Here is a 22,331-nt window from a genome sequence, read left to right as displayed (position 1 = left end):
GCAGACGGACGAACGGACGAACAGTGGACGCATTAACTATTCCGAGTCGGCAGTGAGACGTCTAACACACGCGCGCACGTAACGAAGTAACAGTTATACATACATATGCACATATATTTACATACACATACACATACACATATTTATAACTGCGTACGCATGAGTGTAGATACATACATTCATACATACATACGTAGGAGTGTAGTCGCGGCCCATCGCAGTCACTTCAGCAGAAAGGCTAGTGGTGCCGTGATTAAATCATCGCCGCCACACTGTGCGCTCGAGAAAAACGAAAGTTAAGCTCTTCAATAGTTTAGCAGCAGCAGATGAAGTAGTAGGAATAGCAGAGGCAACAGCAATACGCAGAAATAGCCACCTTGTCGTTGTCATCATCAACGCTGCGGTACGGACGTTGCGACTAGTGAGAGAGTCTATAAAAGCATGATGGCGTTGTTTCAGTAGGCAAAATGTTAAATCTTTAAAAAAGTGAAAAGTGAGAAAAGCTTTTTAAAAAACCACAAACCTTTTTAGTTTTAAAAATAAAAAAATAAAATTTGATTCAAAAGAAAATAATTCCCAATATTTTTAACAATTCTTTTTATAATAGCAAAGAAACAAGAATCTTCTAAAAACTTAGTGTAACATGAAAAGTTGTGCAATTAAGCCACAACAACAAAACAAGTGCTTAAGTGTGCTGAAAATAAATTGCTAAGCGTGTGAAAGTAGTAAAAACGGATAAGCAATAGGAGAAGCGGTCATCATAACGCATCCTGCCAAGTTTTATATTGTGATTTTCATTTTGCTAAAACTTTAAATCGTAGCTGATCAGTGCAAATACCGTTAGCTGGTGACTTTTTTCATCTATACCTCAAACTCAACGCTAAGGTGTCATGATGAATTTCTCCGCGTTTGGTGGTCCTTTTTCCGGCATACATCAGTTTGCGGCTAAATTTGGCCACGACACACAAGGTCCGCCGGGCGCCTTCGCCACGCCCACCGGCATCAATGGCAATGCGACGGCTGCAACGGTCGGCGATAATCATGTGCAACGCTATCAGACGAATGGCAATCATTTCAATCAAAATATACCAAATGGTGAGTACCATAAAAATTTGTATTTTCACAAACAAAAAAGAAGAAAGAAATAAAGCGAATGCCAAAAGCGTAAGCTATAAAAATATGTACAAAAAAAATACAGCTGCCTAAGATAGTAAAAGAGGTATTTAACAAGGTCGTTGTAAGGCAATTGTATCACTCGGCTTAAAATATGCAGCAAGCAATTGACAGATATTTTTCATTAGCACGAGAATAAGACGAACTACATGATAAGGCTTTAAATTTGGAAAACTTTAATAGAGCAGCGCATATCCAACGAGAACTAAAGCCAGCTATTTTATTATCGATTATTTTCGTTTTATTTTCACTACCATACAAAAACACCACCCACTTTTACCACCCTGCTCCAGCGTACAATCATGTACATATGTATGTCTGTTTTTATGTGTATCTGTGCACATGTTCATACCATATATATGTTACTTGCTTGTGTGCGCACTTATAAATTATGCTTTTATTGTATAGGCTTTTCGTGCTTTTGACTCATTACCATGCCACCCCAGCCACTTTAAGGAATCGAGTTGAAAACGTACTAAACACACAACTCAACCCCCAATTGCAGTTTAAAAAGCGTTTGTAACAGCAGTAAAACCAACTCACTTTACTCAAATAAACCCATACAAACAACCCTAATTCCGCGTACCCCTTCAACGTGCAATACAATGCGGCAAAAGTACAGAAGTCAATCAAATAGTAGGTGCAGCAGCCAGGCGTTGCGGGCAAACGCGTTGTAGGCTCCACTGCAGCATGCCTTCCCCTTCCCATCAAATGTTATCACTACTAGGGGCGACTGTTAAACCAAAACCAGCTACACTCGCTGCGCGGCCATTGCACTGCCTGCACCATAACGATTGCCATCCCCAGCAGGGCTCCAACAACCGCCACCACCACGTTTTTGCTGACATCCCTCCTGCTCATAACCCTTGGCAGGGATGGTAAAACGCTTTGGCGGCAACGCCGCTTTTGAAATTGCAATGAACTCAAATTCGCGTAGTGCTACGAGTACTCGCTCCCCGCATACGCATGCAGTGCAACTGACTGTCTTCTTCGCGCTATACTTTTGCCTCTTATACTTTGCTTTTGCTTAACTTCACTTACCCACCCCCGTTTGCGCAGGTTGTTGCCATCTGTTTGCCCATTCCATGCCATTGATTTTGTTTTAGACGTTTAAGTGTGTACATATGCATGCATGTGTGTGTGTGTACGAGATATGGTTTTGTTGATTGCTTGAGTTGCAATATTTGCATACTTTTTGTTTTGTATTTTAAATTTTTTTTTTGCTTGAGTTGTAATATTTGCATAATTTTTATTGTTTTTTTTTTTAATATGTTTTTCTTTTATTTATTATTATTTTTTTTTTTTGTTTTTTGTTTTATTTTTTTTTCTTTGCCCTCTAACTTCCGCTTTAAATTACCGACCCACTTACTTCTTACCTGTCCACCGTCAAAGCTTCTTCGAAGTGCATCATTGTTGTTGTCAGTTTAATTGGCAGGCATGCCAATCGCCAGCAGCAGCAGGGACAATGGTCGAAAAAGTACGACTCGCTAAAAATTGCATTCCACAACTTCACCCCAACCTCACTTCCGCTCGCTTCATAATTCGTAAGCAAGTCAAAAACCGGCAGCGTGCAGTCTTTCAACCTAAAGCAAGCAATCCATCCATCGTCAACCAGTCAATCACCTTCAATCATTCCAACATTTATCCAACCAGTTCCCCACGCACGTGCATACATACACACACCTCCTTTCAACCATCGGCATTGCCCGGCAGCGCGCTCAGTTTCATAATCACATATGCACTTACAAACATACTTACATTCCCCGAAGTGACTTTCTCCCTACCGCAGAAAAGGGTTGAGTTTTGCGTTTTGAAGGATGCTGCTATTTCATAATTTAATTCATTGTCATGGCAGCGCTATACGCGCACGAAAAATGCGCAGCCATAAATACACACACACGTGTGTGTGTGTATGTATGTGCATAGAGTACATTTCGTTCTTTCGTCCATCCTTACTTTCTTCTTTCGATTTGTTGCTTCACACTTTGCAATTGCTCAGTTCTTTGCAACAGCTTAGCTCAGCTCAGCTCAAAGTTCATTGATCTCATGCTGCGTGTAGCATATTGCCATGCCATTTATTGCAGGTATTGAACAATAAATAATTTATGTATTGAAATACTCGTGTGTGTGCACATTTTTTTTATTTTTGCTTTATTCCCTGAGGCTTAACAATTACTTTGTGTGTTATGTCTTAGAATAATGCTTGTATTGTTCATCAGAAGAGTTTGAGTGCAATTAATTTTATGCAATACTGACATACATACACACACATGCATAATTTCTATTAAGAATGCAATACCCTTACATTTAATAGAAGATAAATTAGCAGATTAGGTATGAATGAAATTATTTTAATCAGATAAATGAAATAAGTCGCAAATGCTCTATAAATCTTTCATGACGCCTGTCCTGTTCCATCGGCGTATTCGCAACTTACGTAGAGAAATTAAGTAATGGATACCTGTTTGCGATAGCCAATTAGGTGGAATGATGGTCGTGCAAGTAGGGTACCAATAGGCCTGTAGATTACTCCGTTTCTGTGCGCTGGAGATACCTGCTGCAGAAGAGCTTGTCTTCAACTGGTGTACTTAAACCAACTGTTAACTTTTATGAGCTGGCGAGGAATAGAGTCTTAGACTCAATTTTACTAAGACATACAAGGTTACCTTCCTGCCTAGGGAAGAGTGGAACACTAGCCCAACTTGGCTACATAATGACTCGCAAAAATTGTTTGTAGATGGATCCAAAACGCTCCAGGGAGTAGGAGCAGGAATAGTGCGACCTAGAGCACACAAATCTTTAGCACTGAGTACAGGCACTACAATTTTCCATGCGGAGCTTTTCGCCATAATAGAAATAGTGAAAATCGTATCCAAAAGAGGGTCAGGGTCGGACAGTCAATCAGTCCTCAGAACCTTAAATACCTTTACGCTTAATTCAAAAGTCCTTATGGAGTGTAACAATGCACTCAACAAACTTCTTCTTCTTCTTAATTGGCGCGAATACCGCTTACGCGATTTTGGCCGAGTTTAACAAAGCGCGCCAGTCGATTCTTTCTCGTGCTAACCGGCGCCAGTTGGACACACTAAATGAAGCCAAGTTCTTCTCCACCTGATCTTTCCAACGCCGAGGAGGCCTTTCTCTTCCTTTGCTGCCACCAGTTGGTCGCGCATCAAATACTTTCAGAGCCGGAGCGTTTGTATCCATTCGGGCGACAAGACACAGCCAAAGTAGCCACTGGATCTTTATTCGCTGCGCTATGTATATGTCGTAGTAAAGCTCATAGGCTCATCGTTCGATCGCCTGCCGATGGATGAAAGGAGGTGTGTGTATGTATATATGTACATACGTGCGTGGGGAACTGGTTGGATAAATGGAATGATTGAACGTGATTGACTGGTTGACGATGGATGGATTGCTTGCTTTAGGTTGAAAGACTGCTCACCTTCACCAACGTTCGAAGGCCTAAAAATCTTCCGCAGAATCTTTCTCTCAAACATTCTAAGCGATGTCTCATCGGATATTGTTATCGTCCAAGTTTCTATGCCATACTTTAGGACAGACAAGATCAGAGCCTTATAAAGTGTTAGTTTCGTTCGTTGAGAAGTGACTTTGCTACTCAATTGCCTACTTAGTCCAAAGTAGCACTCACAAAACTGGCGACTCTTAATCAGGTCTCCCTGCTTTGGGTACCAGGACATGAGGGACACGAAGGAAACGAGAGAGCGAAAGGTCGGAAGGGCTATTTATTGGACCAATTTCTTTTTCGGCCTTAACAAAAACAACCTAAAACAGAAAAGCAAAAAATGTATCCAAATAAAAACCACAGAACAATGGAACGACACAAACGGCTTTAATCACTACAAAAAGTTCCTGAACTTTAATACCAGGAGAGCAAAATCTGCCCTAACCCTAAATAAAAACGGCCTTAGATAACTTTGCCGAGCACTAACAAGCCACTTTGCCTGCAATAAACATTTCAATACAATAGGACTACATTAGCACTAGTTTATGCAGGTTCTACTGTGACGAAGAGGAGTCCATGGAACACTTAATCACCAATTGTGAAACCTTAGGTCACAGGAGTCACAGAATTCTGGGCTCGTACCTACTAAATGAAGACTTACGAATAGCTAACACTTGTTTTTTTTTGGGTTTTTTGTCATTGTACCGACCTCCGAAGAAATCTGAGTAGATATTGTGGTGCCAAGGAGGCAAAGTGATCGCTTCTTAACACATCAGTGCCAAACACCTCAAGCCTGATTCGAGCGAAGGCTGGGCAGACGCAGAGAAAGTGCCATCTCATCCTCCATCTCGCCATCAGTCTAACCAGCTGTCTACAGTCCCTTCTGCTTAATGACAGGAGGATCTGCGACAGTCGGTCGGACGTGACAGGTAACATCAGTTTTGTCCATCTGCAGCCTCTCTCTTCCTACCAAGCTCGCTTATGGGTTAAAGTAACCCGTTTGCTAACCGTGGTTTTGATGGTTGCAGAAGGGAGTAGCAGAATAGGCTACGGGCCAAAGAAGTTGGTCTCTTACGTTATTGACAATAAATTTGTGTCAGATTTTCTATGCAACCCTAAGAAATATGTTTGACGAGAAGAGTAAAGCGTCTCTTGAAGCAATAATTAAAGGTGATGTAAGATGTTTAATTTTCATCCTATGTCGGCACTCTTGAGCTACTTAACAAATCCGTGATGACCTCTTGGAAAAGCTACTTTTTATTTCAAAGCATCTTTTAAAGAAAAAGTAGTCAAAGTACAGAAATTAAAACTTTTGCTAAAAAAGTTAGCAGGCAATACTGTTTTGCCATTCTGCTTTGCTTTGACTTTCGCAACTTTCACTTCGCATCTTCCAAAGTTCTTTAAGATACAATAAAAGAAAACATTCGTGGCACCATATTTTTGTTTTTAACAATCTTCGGGGAAAATTTTATCAAAGCTGCCTATGCTTTTGATAACAATTAATTTATGTTTGAATATTTTAATAGACTAAATGTGCCATAATATTGGGTACCACATAATGACTTTTGTCGAAATTGTCAAGATATTGAAGAAGAGGAAACCGTAGAGCACCTTCTGTGTACATGCGTTGCTCTATACAGAAAAAGGCTTTCCATGCTCGGTAATGAAAAAGAAAAAATTAACACCCCCTACTTATACAAAGGCAAAAGTTATCGTTCTGATACTTGCGTATACGTATCCGATGCTTGAATAACGCACTTGACACTTTATCGAAAATATGGAATTATTATTAATATCAGTATTATTGGTCGGCCGGGGGAGGCTATTTCACGATAATGGCTAAGTTGCAATAAAAATATAAATAATTAAGGGCCATTCATAAAATAACCTGAAATTATTCTATAGTTTACATCGACCTTTCTTCAATTTTTACTACCTTTCCAGAAAGGGGATAAACTCATGCCCTTTTTCCCATACTTCCAAATTGCATTAATGGATTAAGTAGAATCTGAAACCAGTTGTCAAACTTTACAGAACCTTTTATTATTGAATCTTTGAAAGCGTCTGTTCAATGAGGAAAAAAACATCATGAAAATGAAATGGCAGAAAAAAAAACACGAAATGAAATTAAAATGAAATAGAGAAAATACAAAGCCGATAATTTTCAAATGATAATATACTTTCTTTCCTCATACAAATCCAAATGATACTCATTACAAATCCAAAATCCAAAATGAAAAGGCTGGGATGGTGTGCGGGGGATGAATCGCTGTTTTCGACTTTTCCAGGGGCTGTGGCATAACGCAATTGCAATTAATCTCTCAACCAAAAAAATAATGTCGCTTCTATAATAAAAAAAAACGGGTGTTGATTGGAACAAAACGAATTCTAATTCCATTTACCAGCTCCAAGAACGCCTTTGAGTTGCATTTTGTGCTGATGCTGCAAGAAGCAATAGCTGGGAGGCAGCAGAAACTTTGAAGAATAAGCAAGTTGTTCTTTTTTTCTGAACAAAGCCAGAGTCCAATGAAAAGTCGATTGTATTCACCAGTGAAGTACAGTATGAAAATCTAATAAAATAAACTTATCTACTAAAAACTAATGAAATTCGTTCTAAAGTTAAGTTAGTCTCCATTTTCCTCACACTCCATTTTCTTCCATTTTTCACAAGGAAAGTGAAAATTATTTCAGCTTTGAAATATGATATTAATTGCTAAAATTAAAGCTAAATTGTATGTGTGTGAAAACCAAACTCAATGATGCAATTTAAAACTTAATTGCGTTAGCTCATTCGCCTGTTTGGAGATAGTCTTACTGTGCCTTTACAAATTGTGCAAAGTACGCACCTTGGAAATGAGCTTCATAAATATTGAAGTTATTTTTTTAATTTTGACGGTTGGTCGGTCAACCGTATATTGCTTGCATGGAAATAATACTTAACTGAAATATATAATTTCGAAGTTAAAAAAGTAATTATGATGACGGTATGTCTTCTAAAAGAAGTATCCTTCTTTGAAAAACAGTATCCTCCACGAAGGAGGCTTTATTCAAAAGATGCTATATTTGTATTCGACAGGGTTAGTCCAATGGGTTGGGGCGTGACTACCATGCGGTAGTGCCCGAGCAAAAAATACCAAATTATAGAACACATTGCATCTCGGCAAAAAACACAACAAGGACCCTTGTGAAAGAAGTAAAGATAGAGTGAATATCATTGGATAAAAATACTCCTAGTTCATATGCATATATGTACATATGTATGTATGTGAGTATGTAGTATGTATAGTAAGTATACATATATAATTCACGCACAAGAAGGATAGAATACAAGATTGAGGCAACCTTAGAAACGAAGATAAGAGGAAGAATAAGCGAAAGCAAGAGGAGCGAGAGGAAAAAATGCATTTTGACGCTTTTTTATTATTCGTGTATTCACAACTCAAAACGCGACACCTCATGTTTAGTATTTTGTTATTCACTGACTATTTGCAAAAAAGTAACTTAAAGGAAGCGATGAAGGCGGCGAAGAAAAAAACGAAGACAACACTGGCCACTGTCAGCCCTTCTTTGGCTTCGGTAGGAAGTATGATGTTTTGATTCCAGATAGATATCAATGGTTAAGTCCAGAGAACCTATTAACGGGATATCAGCACACATTCTACACCGAAGGATCCAAAACCAGTGACGGTAGCGGAATAAGGAATAAGGACAATACTTAGACGAAGACACTAAGTACTCCTATGCCAAAGGTATTATTTACGGAAGTCAATGCCATCTTGAACGTGGCATACTGGATGATTGAGAAAAAGTGGCGGAGTAGCAGTATTGGAATTTGTAGTGACAGTCAAGCCCCTGCTAACCCACGCGGCTCTTCAAAATTAGTCGCTGAATGTAAGACAAAACTGAACAGTGTTGCAAAACCAAACAAAGTTAGTCTTATTTGGGTGCCTGGACATTGTGGTATTACAGGGAACGAGTTAGCTGATAAATTGGCTAATGAAGGCTCTGCAAATATGCCACTAGGCCCTGAACCCTTTCTAGGTGCCAATTCTGCATCGATCAAACTATGAATTGACGACTTCATGAGGTCTACCCATAGCGGACGTTGGTCTGGGTTGAACTCGTGCCAAGTGCTTTCTGAAAGAATCAAACAGGAAAATAGCGATCTTTCTCCTAAAACTCAGCAGAAAGATCCTGAGAGTACTGGTATGTGTAATCACAGGGCACAACGCTTGTGGTCAGAATATGGCTGTCATGCCTATCCTGTCTTGAAGATGACTTGGACTTGTCCAACCCCCCACAAATCTAATCTAATCTAATATAGTTTTTTATGCTGACGTCACTTAACCCTTTCGGTACGGAAAGCCGCTAACGGAAATACAAATTATTTTATATGTTTAATAGTTGCAATGGGTGAAATAAAAGTCTTTTGACCCATCAAAATTGTAGGTATCTTCAAACATTGCCGGGACATATAAGTCCCGTTCGGACCGAAAGGGTTAACAGCCGATTCTGTCAAATTAGAACAAGAACAAAAACAAAAACAAAGTATCGGTGCTGTGGAGGGCATCATCTTTGGATTATCTACATCTCATTATTCGGGGATAACAGACAGACATATGGTTTATAGTAGTAACCCGCTGAGGCCAAGAGGTATTAAATGTGGGAATTTTTTTTTTTTATTATTGCGGCCAGCCCTCAGCAGGCAGTGGCATACCTCCGAGAAACGAAATGAGTCGCTTTATAATGAGAAAATTCAGCGATGATTTGCTCGAATTGCGTGATGATTAAGAAAATTTGTCGGACGTAATGAATTAACCAATGCATATGTGTTAATCACGTTTTTCCAAAATAATTTTGAGACTCAGCAGTTTAAATGGCCTTGGCCGAAAAATCCACTTTTCTGTCGATCAACGGTTAACGCTGCAGTTTAACTTCTCGTGGGCTGAAATTTGGGTTACATGAATTTAAAAAAAATTGAGCTTTGCTGATTTGAAATATTTCTGCCTGAAAAAATGCCTGCATATGCACCAAATAGGCCACATTTTAAAAACTACCGTCCGTGCACAAAATTGAAATAATCTAGTATACTAACGCGCTTCTTGTTTAAAAACTATCTCAGATTTTTTGATTTTTAGGCTACTAATGTTTACGTTCATTAATAAATTTTCTACGCTACTTGCATTGACCACGAATTGCGTGGATCACCAAAACGACTCGTTCTAAGTTACTCTATTTTTAACACCTTCGAGTATGTAACTTATAAAGCTTACATTTCCACACTTCACTTCTTCTTCTTCTTCTTAATAGGCGCGATAACCGCCTACGCGGTTTTGGCAGAGTTTAACAAAGCGCGCCAGTCGTTTCTTTCTCGTGCTAACCGGCGCCAATTGGGCACCCCAAGTGAAGCCAAGTCCTTCTCCACCTGATCTTTCCAACGCAGAGGAGGCCTTCCTCTTCCTCTGCTCCCACCAGCTGGTACCGCATCAAATACTTTCAGAGCCGGAGCGTTTGCATCCATTCGGACGACATGACCCAGCCAACGTAGCCACTGGATCTTTATTCGCTGCGCTATGTCTATGTCGTTCAAACATCACTACAGCTTTTTAATAGATCTCTCTAAGCATATTTTTTAAACATAAGGTCGCTTATTCTATGCTCACCATTTAAAACTTTCTTGGGTTTTGGTAATGACGGTAACTTTTCCAGGAACTTTTCAAAAACTGATGGCACCCTTTTATTATTGCACTTAATATTTCACACCTTTTAATATTCTTGTCATTGATAGTATATGGGAGGTATTGGCTAATTTATGATACAATTTTGTTGATCGACTCACAATTTCATTTCTTAATTTAGCTTTGTAAAGGACATTTCCATCCAAACCAGAGTTTTATTTCACATGAAGGTCATCTGAGAAACAAATGGTAAAACTTTCCATATTTTGTTACGAGTGAATTATGTTCACAAAATGTGCAAATACATTTTCGGCACTTTTTAGCTCTCGGTGGATTATTAATTAAAGACTCCAAAAGCTTCTTCAGACTTTCAAAAACGTTGACCTCACCTTTTATTTTTGATGTTCGGGAACAAAAAGAAACCATTAGGTGCCAATTCAGAGCTCTAAGACGGATGGCCCATTAATTCGATCTTTTGAGTGCTCAAAAACACTCCTGTGTGAGCCGTAAGAGCTCGCATTGTCTGGGTGAAGGATGATTCCTCTTTGGCGGTTGGTTTTCCTTAATTCCCTGAAAACTTCTGACTAATAAATGGTTGTATACCACTCAAAATTGACTGTTTTAAGTTCCTCTAGTGGTACAATTTTTCAGATGTTTACAGATTTTCCGAAAAAATAGGCGATCATTTGCTTTGAGACGACCACGAATCGCATTTTGGGCAATTGTCAAGTTATGCGGTATCTAACGAGAAAAAATCTTCTGGATGACCAAATGTTCACGCAATATTCAATGTATGCTGGTCTCACTAATGCACAAGTACGCCTTTATCTGCCGCATGACGATTTTGCGTTATCAATTGACACATTGCATCGATTGTTTCTGATACAACAAACGTTTTTGGATGGCTTTAAAGATGTTTGTATTCCAAGGATCCACGACCACGTTGGAACCAGCACTTCACAATGGATAAGTATGGTGCTTCAACGCCAAAAGTCGAAGTAAATTGACGAATGCACTCTTTTCTCGATAATCCACGTCGAAAATCGTCATGAATCATCGCACGACAATTTTCCCGAGTTAATTCCATATTTTGGGCGAGATACATTTTTCAACTCACTAAATAGGAAAGCTCGTAAGAGAAAACGTTAAACGTAATTTATGTTAAAAAATATTAAACTTTTCGATAAAAATATCGAATTAGAGCTCATCCGTCACGTGTGTTGGAAAGGCGCAAAATATAAAAAGCAAACCCTCGTAACTTTTTTGGATTTCCCAGACGAGAACAGGCATCATATAACTGGCCATAATAATAAAGTTTCCTATTATGCGAAGCTTCATAAAAGAAATCAAAGCATTAAAGAAATGTTCGCCGCGAAATTTCTTGCAATAAATACTGTACTGTGCGAACACAAAAATTCGATAGCAGCAGGTCAAAATCTCGATTGCAGCGATAGTGACTCAATGTCAAACCCTGAATATTTATTTCAATATCTGGAATCCAACGCCCCTTAGTAAGTTAATTTTTGGCAAAATCATTATTTCTTATATATCCAACTCGGAATTAAGACGAACCATGAAAACGATTTTTAAAATTTTTAAACGTATCTCCTCCTTGCTTCATCACCACCTCTATTTTTTGCAAAAATACTGATTTTATATTTCATGCATTTTGAATAGAAGATAAAATTTTTGTGAATAAGCCTCTTCTTTTCGCCAAGCGTTAGCAAACATGGCGTCAAATAAACATATCTTGGCAGCGCTGGAATAGAGCTGCCTAAATTTGCATTTGTTTGTAAAATAGTGAGTTATGCCAGTTTTATGGGACGCCTATACTAGTTAGGGGCGAGTCTTTCTCGATAACCTTGTCGTTGCTTTCAAATGCAAATTTTTCGTCAAGTGAGCTGAGCAGAGGGATAGCGAGCAGAGAAGTGGCGAATATAAAAGGCCCAATATCTCGATTCCAGCACTACCTAGCGGGTCCAAATAAACTTATGAACCATCCCTGGCCTCCCAGCCAAATGAACAACAGAGCTATGGTTGAGAGGTTATATACAGTTAGAAGGCCAAAAAAAGCGAATTTTCTAGAATTTTTTCTGAGAAAACTTTTAAATTTATTGATCTAAAAATTTGTACACATATTATGATATCTTTTAACTGTATTTAAAGATTTTGTATTAATAAAAATATTTATTTTGAAAGGAGCTACAGCTGATCACCGGGTGCTCCTCTCAAAAAAGACGTTTTGCGGTGACCAATATATCTCCGAACTAAATCCTCTGAAATAAAAAAACCAAACAGATTTCGTTAGAGTAATGTTAAATCTAGTAATTAATGGAAGGAATAAACAAAATAATTGTTTTTTTAAAAAATGGCCGTCTCTCAAAAAAAAAAATCGATTTTTAACCAAAATTCCGGCCTTAAATTGTTTATAAAAAAAATATTTATCGGTGAGAAAAAATCTTCGATAAAAAATATATTGAAGCAGCTCGTGTTAAAATGTGAGACTAATCGGCTTAGCCGTTTTCGAGTAATGTTGGTCACCGACTTTGAAAACTCTAAACATAAAAACGCGCTGCCACTCTGAAACTGCATTTAATTGCGTTTTGATTATTTATTTACTTTTATTTACATTTTATTATTATTATTATTTTTTTTTAATATAGTTTATGCTACAAAAAATTTTAACAATCGTTAAGTGGAAGAAAATTCATAACACCGTCAACATAAAAAACGCGAATTTTTAGTCACTTTAAACTGGCTTATTATTATACCAAAATTAAAAGGACAACGCAACTATATATTAAAAATCTTTCTAAAAACTAAAAAATTTAATCTTTCCAAAAATTAAGAAATTTAAATTAAATAAGAGAAGTTTGAATTATTGATGACAGTTTATTGATTTTTTTTTTAATTTTTTATAAAGTTTGAAATTTTAAGTTATATGGTTTTCTTATGGTATAAACAATAATTTTATAAAAAATTATTTGAAAAATAAATAAATAGTCAAAACTTTGCAATATGTCGAGCCGCTATCATCGTGAATGATTGAAAGACTTCCGCTTCCTAAAATTGGAGCCGGTGGTTAAAACTCTACATACGAGTACATCCATATGTTATTCTTTAATTCACTGAAAGGTGCCATTTCCATGAAAGAGAAAAATATGCAAAAGACAAATTAAGAAAAAGAAGACAAGGAATTAACATAATTTCACTTTTAAACAACAACTTCCACTGCCATTTTTAGATGCCACTCAGCGGCATAGAAACTTGCTTAAAAACAGGAAAATCCGTATAAATAAGTATTATACGAGTATTGCACATAAATGGCAAAAAAGGAGACAAAATCATTTTGAAGTAAACTAGTGGCGTTTTTATTGATTTTTCGAAGTTACCGACGATGATGATGATGGCGATGTCGGCAATGACGGCGACGCTGGTGTTTTATGAAGTTTCTGAGACGATGGCTATGGTGGCAACACATTGCAGGCTAGGTTGAATTAATGTGTACAAGTAAAATGCTGGCGGTGGTGATGCGCTAACGATAAGCGGCATGATCATAGACAAGATGATAACGATGTTGAGAATGATAATGAAGTTACTGATAAATAAAAAAAAAACTCCGACTGCCAGTCTGAGAAAATGAGTTGAGGTAAGTTCAGTTTAGTGCACAGTGATGTGCAGCTAAAGAAGTTGGAGAGTCAGGTGTGCAAGGATGATAGGGAGGTGGTTGGTGCATTGCAATGGTGATGGCGATGGTGAGCTCCAACTTTGGTGGAGTGCTGTGAAGTCAACTGTCTTTCCACATCGCTTGCTGCAGAGGCGAGCGACCTCTCTCTAAAAAACGCCAACAAACCATTGTAAAGCACAAACAGAACAACAAAAAAGTCGAATAGAAAAAAAAATACAATAACAACAATGCAGGGTGGGAGAAGAACAAAAGAGAGAAAATGCGAAAAGCGAAAACACACCACCGGTTTAGCAATGCTGGCTGGCTTGAAAGTTAACGTGGATGGGTGTGTTTGTGTGTGTGAAAGCTAGAGTTTTATTATACACAACCTACCCACAATATGGCTATTAGATGCAGTGGTGGAGCTCTGCTCGTTGGAGCTCTTTTCAAGGAGATGGAGTGAAAAAGGGTGGAGGGGGGACGTGATTATCAGCGGAATGATGATGATGTATGCACGTGTATATGTATGTGTGTATATTTGTATATAATATGCATGCATACATATGTGCATATATGGAAGTGTGTGTGTGCATTTGTTAAGGTTTGAGTCATCTATTTATTTCATCCCCAAGCATTTTTCTGCGAAAAACATTAAAGTTGATAGTCTAGGCTGTCTGCAATAAAGTTGATAAATTTTGTTTGTCCATACAAAAAAACACTAAAATAGATGTGATGAGAAATCTTGAAAGGTCAGTAATAAAGGCTCTTTAAATCAATAACACGAAATTGATATGAAAAAATAAGAAACAACAAACATGTAAAACATAAAGAATAAAATAAAAATATAAAAATTAAAAGTATAAACATTTAAAATAATTTAGAAAAGTTTAAATAAAAAATAAGGTTTTGCCCATAACTATTATCATAACATTTCCAATAAACCTGCATATTAGAATTAAAGTTAGTTTATTTTTAAAGCCTTTTTATTCATTTAATGAATAACCCAAAAGTTTTGCTATAGTTTCAAATGTTTGTACCTATAATCCCAGCCTTTATTTGCAATTCTTCCATAAGTGTTAGAGTTAATTGTTCTTATTCATAATTCCTTCGTGGAAAAGCGTTCAGCTTTAAGCGTCCAAAGGTTCCCATTTTAAATAGCGCTCGACAAGCGGCGTTACCAATCAACCCCAACTATTAAGAGGGTTGCAAATACACCAACAAGAATACACATCTCCACATGTACTATAGATACATACATATGTACGTAAATAGATAGATATGTGTAATATAAGAGCACGCTTATTCATATAAAAAACACTCACATCATGCTTTCGAAACTTGCGCTCGTTTTCACTAATGCCAGCGCCGTATATCTTCAATAGTACGAGTACCCCAAGCTTACTCGTGCATATACTTTTACATGCGAGTATGTAGTATAAAATTATCTACCAACACCACCAACAGCGTTACACATCACAATCGAGCTACTCCTACAGCTACAGCACTATCCCTTTAAATTACTCAAACTGCTTTGTTTGCGCTCTCATTCGCTTCACCTCAAACACTCAGCATTTCGTATTTCTTCCGCAATCACACTCGTTAATCGTTATTCTCGCATGCTCCTACTCTACACTGGATCTTACTCTCATTTACATGCCTATATATTATATAAGTACTTCTCCCAACTAATATCTCTAGCCGCCGCTCTAAAATCATTACTACTTTCTACCCTCTACTCGTAGGTACATCGCATAATAACCTCCGAACTAGCAGAGTCACCCACCTTAGTGAGTTTAATGTATGCGGCATATAGGGACTCTGTGCTTAGGCATCCAATCATCTACATGTGGACATTTCCATCATGTCGAACGTGGCTACCGTACATAGTAAAACTGAAAAAAAAAACCGTCGGGTAAAACGATGTTTTGTTTTTACAATAAACTTAGCTTATAGCTCTTAATTAGTACTATAAAATTGATTTTGGAAAATTTTTCGTTTTCAAAGTAATTACAAAAAACTAAGGCATTCGCATGGGACAAAAACAGAACAGGATTTCGCGAACTTGAGTCAATATTTCAATGTGACAAATTGTAGACTGCTGTGCATTGATGTCTCTTAAAGATGGCTTTCATTTTACCCAAAAATATATTTTTATATTTTGTTTCATAAAATTTTAATCACTGCGGCATGAGACATGTCGCACGTGTCATTTTCCCCCATAATATTTATATTTTTTCTTACTCTTTTTACGAAATTATACATCAAATTAAAAAGAAAAAATTATTATTATTGGTTATAGGGGATATACACAATATAACCCTAACTTAATTAGCGCACAGGCTACTAGGGCCTTTGGTGAGTAAACAAAAAATACATATAACCAAGCTCAGTAAAAATGTTTTTGAATCGCCAAAAGTGAGTATTTATTTAGAGTAGAGAGAGTTTTATTTTCAAATAATGCGAGTGTTGTCTTTTGTATTTGACGCCTTTGTAACACTACGTGCGATGTGCTCTAGTACGATATTTTTGTCGAAAAGTTTGGCATGTTTTTAGGATAAACTTACTTAAACGTTTTCACTTACGAACTTTTTTTCTGTAACATACTTCGACTTTTGGCATTGAAGTACCCCACTAAGCCATTGTGAAACGTTGGTACAAGTTTAAACGTGGCCCTCGGTCCTCGTATAATTAATTTCGTGAAGACCGGCCAAAAATGTTTGTTGTGCAAAAGCAATCGATGCTGTGCGCCAATTAACCCCTTAACCTGCGATTTAGATTCGAAGATGTTGGCTGAAATCGTTTACAAGCCCGCGCAGTTTTTTTCTATTATCTAGTTTTAACACACACCATGGCACACGTAATATTCACTTCTGCGCGTAATATTTACGTTTGGCCTGACCATCGTACACCGGCTATGCCCGTCATTGTTGGTTAAGGGATTAATAACTCAAGATCATTAGGTGACATATCGCGAGATAAAACCATCCTTACGCATTAGGGGATCAGCTTACATTAAATATTGCATGGACACTTGATCGTCAAGAAGATTTATTCTGGCTGGACACCGCATAATTTTACAATTGCCCAAAAAAGAAGCTCTTGTCGATTGGTGTAAAGAAGTATTGAAGAAATTCTGGCGCGATAGTTCAAAACACATCTTGGATCTCTGCATATTAACGGCAAACAAAACAGCAATCGATAGTATGGGTATTCCAAGACGAGCTTAATCCAATAAAAATTGTTCGCCTAAGAAGCACCTCGAAACAAATGGTCATCTTTTTTTCCGAAAATCTAGTCATATCGTAACTGTAGCACTGGAGAAACTTAAAGCAGTAAATTCTGAGTTCTACATAGCCATTTTTTTGTCAGAAGTTTTCGGAGAATTAAGAAAAACAAACCGCCGAAGAGGAATCATCTTCCACTCAGACAATGCGAGCTCTTACGTATCGGCTCAAACAAGAGAGTTTTTGAACACTTCAAAGAATGCATGGATCATCTGCCTTAGGGCCCTGATTTGGTACCTAATGATTTCTTTTTCTTCCCAAACAACAAAAATAAAATACAAAGTGAACACTTTTCAACGCCTGAAGAAGCTGTTGGAGGTTTTAAAAAGCTCGTTTTGGAGGCATCCACGTTTGTGTAGCAAAATTTAATTGAAATTTGATTCAAGCGAATGCAGACTGAGTGTATTGGCTTTGAAGGAGAATATTTTGAAAAACAATTATTGTAAACCATTTTCATTATTGTTTTACTGAGTTTAGGGTATTGCACGCAAAGTATAAAATCCAAGCCTCGTAACAACAAGTTAAAAAAAAAATACGTGATGTGGATAAGGTATTGTGTAGTATTAAATTTAATAAAAAAATAAAAATAAAAATAGTATCAGGAATACCTCGAAATTGGTTATAAATACCTTCATTAAATTTGGTTGTTTCACAATGAAAATATACCAAAATAATATTTTATATTACTATTATTTATATTTAATATTTTGTCTGCCGCAGACCATCTGGTGGACATGCCCATATGTATCCTATACCCAAACACTCTTTGTCGCAGTACTCATACTCTTAAACACAACTACTTTCCGCGCATACTCATATCCGCTGAATGCAGAAATTCGATTCAGCACATTTCACCGAGTTATTTCCTCTTGGCATTTCATTCGTATGTAGGCTAAGCGCTCGCACCTCTACTCACTTTCTCTACACCACTCACTTTCTCACTCACTCATTCTATGCGCAATGTACATAATTGCACTTGGTTGAGTGTGAGAGTTTGCGCGCTTTCTAGTTATATTTACCCAAGTTCCAAGTTCGTTGAGAAATGAGTAGAAGAGTGGCTATTTTTTGCTCGTACGAGTAAGTTGGTGAAAGTGAAGTGAAAAGTGAAAAGCCACTGTTATGCGTACCATCCAAGTAGAGTTGGTTTTGTTGGCTGTTATTGCATTTGCTTTTGCTTTTCCTGCTCTACTATGCCAGAGACGATGAGTCCGTTCCGTAACTGGAGTAGGGTTTATAGACTCGCATGTAGAATCGTGTACTCGTACTGGTTTGTATTCGTACCCGTACCCGTATTTGGTGAATTTGCGTTTGATTTTACTTTGGCTGTTGGCTTTCAATTGTAGACCAATATTTCTTGGATATTTGTTTGTTTGGCACTACTTTTAATGGTTTATATTTGCCATTACTTATATAAGTACATACACAATATATTGCTCTAGTAGACGTATATTTTCATGGCTTTATTCGATTCAGATATAGTTGCAGACCACTGCTACGTATGTACGTATGTGTGTACACACTTATAAATATGTATGTAGAAGTTGTCTTGCTATTGAGTTATATTGTTTACAAAATTCTCAATTTATTAAATGTCTGCATTCGTCCTTTGCATTTTGTGTTTTCATTTTCTTTGTGCGGCACTTCCACTGTTTTGGCACATAATTTATTTAATTTCCATATACTTTTTTGTGTGCGCGTGGCTCTTTTGAGAATTGTGGCATATTTTCCTGCTGATTGTACATTTGCAGCACAAGCTGTGTTTTTTGTGGTCTTTGATTAATTGTATACATTCACACCCCTTTGTAGTAGCCATTGTAAAGCGACTAATCTACCACCTTTTAGTAGTACTGGCAAGGGTAGACCGCTATATGGTAGAGCATCTGCATTATGTTGCAAATCTTAAAGCTATTACATCTACGTGTACGCAATGAACTCTTACTTATCAGACATCTTTACACAATGAACAGTCATAATGATAAATAGCACATCTTCCCGAAAAAGAAAATTGAAGAACATCAAGAGATTACTGAAACGGGCAAGATATATTCTACATTTCCTAATTATCAGATGCCGATTTACACAGTTACTTATCCCAGTTATGCATTAAGTAATATGAGAAACATACTTTTTAAATACAACTCTGGGTGAACTCGTGTGGATGACTCAGACTTTAGCTGCTATGGGTGCAACCTTCCCACCGACTGGGAGGTTTAACGCTCACCAATCTAAAAAGAGTTAAATTACTGAAACAAAAATTCTTGAGCGGGTGAAACCAAGTCATTCCGGTATGTACGGGGTGTCTGGTGGCAGATTTTGGATTTAAATTTAAAGTTTCTTCCTAATCGTTGAGGGTATGAGCGGGAAGGAAACCGCTTTAGCTTCGTAATTCGGGCGAGTTATTTAGTCAGTGGACGGATGAACAATGTGCGTTAGCAATCTAAGAGTATTTCAAGCCCAATGATTCATGGGTCACTGCTCTTCGTAGTTTTTTTTTCTTGTACTCACCGTTTACGTGATGCCCTAAATGAAGCTTTGATTTTCTCGTGGATGCGAAGTTCCCGAGCAACATGTTTGATGGCAAGTAGCCCTCGGCCGAAGCCCAGCCGGACATAGAGAACAAATGAAAATATTGAACTAGTCGCGACAAGTTTGTACGATCATCCGGCTCTGTCCGTGCGCAAGAGAGCAGCTGCACTGTGACTTCCAAAAACTATTGTACATGAAATATTGAGAAAGGAGCTTAGACTTCACCCCCTCAAAATTCAAATCAAATCAAGTGAAAATTTGGATGCGAAGGTTCCGAGAAATAAGTTTGGTGGCAACCACTCTGTGGACGGGTCCAGCCGGACATCGAGAAAAAATAAAAATATTGTATTCGTAGCTACAAGTTTTCACGCGTCTGTACGTGTGCAAGAGAGTGGCAGCCGTGGGACTTCCAAAAACTATTGTGCATGATGAGAAAGGAGCTTAGACTCAAAATTCAAATCGTGCAAGCGCTTAAGGGGCTCAACCAGTGTGACTGACAAAAAAACAGGTGGTTTTTGAAAATTTATTTTTAAAAAAGTTTTACATTGATTGTTTTAAAACTTTGTAAGTATATTAATATATAATTAAACTTCAAGTACAAATTTTTTCAAAGGAAAATCTGGACTTTTCTTCTAATAATAGGGCATCTCTCGAAGGTCCAAAAAAAAAAGTTTCCCCACTGCTGCCTTTGTTACGGTCTTCAGAGTGCCTGAAATAAAAAAAAACAAAAAAGTCATTAAAGATGATGGTTGATTAACGCAGGATTGTGGTGAAAAAACGAAATCCAAAAAAATCCCGCAGTTTTGAAAAACGTATAAAAATTTAGCTTGAAAATGTGATAGTATTTCACATCGCAAATTTACAATTTTTATTAGATTGAAATATCGGAGGGTCATTCAATGTAAAAATGAATACTTAAAATGAGGAAACCAGATTCAAGTCGATCGTAAAATTAGTTTTTAAGTTACAGTGGCAGCAAATTAAGAAAACGCTATTTTGAGAAAAACGTTTTTAAAGAAAAAAATACTGATCTCACATTTATAAAACGATAAATATCATACCTAATCCTTATCTGCTATTCCAGGCCCATATAATTCACCTTCTTCTTCTTCAAAAAGTTGCTGCTTGTTTGCTGAAAAATATGAAAAAAATTTTTTTGAATTTTTCAAAGTTTCACACTGGTTGAGCCCCTTAAGCCTAACGCTTACAATTCGCATACAAATTTGCGCGAGTATATTAGAGCGATTTCATACGATAAACACTATATTTTGCAGTTAAATGGGACCTAATGGACAGAGCCCACTATTAAAACATCAACAGCCACTACTCAGTCCCTAAGTGACGGTTTGCTGTGTATTTTTAAGCAGTAAAATAATTGGACCATATTTTTTTGAACATCGTCGAGGGCAGACAATTTCTGTGGGCGGTGTCTCTTATCGGCGCATGCTGATTAATTATTTTCTGCCACTAACGAGAGAACATCCTGCCTTTAGTACCCTCACATGGTTTCAGTGAGATCGCACTATGCCGTACACGTCCAGAGTCACCATGGTGATACTGCGTGATTTCTTCCCTATCAAATTATAAGTCGTTTCGGTGATATATCTTGGCCTCCCAGGTCGCCCGATCTTACCCCTATGGACCTTCTTCTGTGGGAGTACCACAAAAGTAAAGTCTATGAAGCAAACCCAGTGCCCATCTCAGCACTAAAAGAAAATATGGCTTGCGAGGTTAATGGCATACGGCATCACTTCTCCAGCGAGTGACACGGAGTATGGAAACCAGATTTCAAGAATATATCCGAAATTTTTTTAAAAAATACTTTTTTAAAAAATTAAATCCGCACTTGTCTCTTTGTAATAGCTATTGAAATCTACTGTTGTCCTTAGTAATCCTTTTTTAATTTATCTAATTATGCCACCGGAAACCCTGTCCTTAGCAATGTATTTACCTTCGACAGTTCGCTCCCCTTTTCATAGCATGCAATCACAATCATAAACTCTGGACAAAGCTGCAACAAATTCCATAAATGACTAACCGGCAGCACTCGAGCAGAAGCAAAGGAACTTTGCTCTGCTTAAACTATGCAGGTCGAACTTTATCGTCGTGGACTAATAGAACGGAATAAATGAAGTTATAAACTACGACAAGGTGGCTTCTTATATCGCTCAAATATAGCAGGGTGCACAGCAATACCCTTATGCTTCCCTTCAAGGCCCAAATACAACACTTTGCAAACAGTTGCCACCCCTTATACCTACTACCGCAACACACTATTGCTGGAAGCTAATCCACCTTATAGGCATATCAAACCCACCACCCTATACTGAGAGATAAGGTAAATTAATACAAATGACAACAAATGAACCAGATGGTCTATCGGCCGACAACCTACAACATTCACCGAGAGCCAATTAACTCCTTCATCAAATTATCATCGCTCCCAAGAGTCTCGTTATCAGAAATCAGTCACCATATATACCGGCGAAGAGCTCGAGTGACGCCCGAAAAAAATTCACAGGAAATTTTTTATTCGC

General features: G+C 37.6%; 1 protein-coding gene across 1 annotated transcript in view; it reads left to right on the top strand.

Annotated features, from left to right (window-relative positions):
• The first annotated feature begins 833 nt into the window (after positions 1-833).
• Positions 834-22,331, top strand: part of LOC129250976 (zinc finger protein 205) — a 43,381-nt gene continuing 21,883 nt past the window's right edge. The window contains exon 1 of the mRNA XM_054890488.1: positions 834-1,095. Within this exon, the coding sequence (XP_054746463.1) occupies positions 891-1,095 (205 nt within the window). The 5' untranslated portion in view covers positions 834-890. The remainder of the gene's footprint in view (positions 1,096-22,331) is intronic.

Source organism: Anastrepha obliqua, chromosome 1 (genome assembly GCF_027943255.1).
Source record: "Anastrepha obliqua isolate idAnaObli1 chromosome 1, idAnaObli1_1.0, whole genome shotgun sequence".
Taxonomy (NCBI): domain Eukaryota; kingdom Metazoa; phylum Arthropoda; class Insecta; order Diptera; family Tephritidae; genus Anastrepha; species Anastrepha obliqua.
The sequence above is the reverse complement of the archived record's forward strand: the minus strand, read 5'-3'. Positions and strand labels throughout refer to the sequence as shown.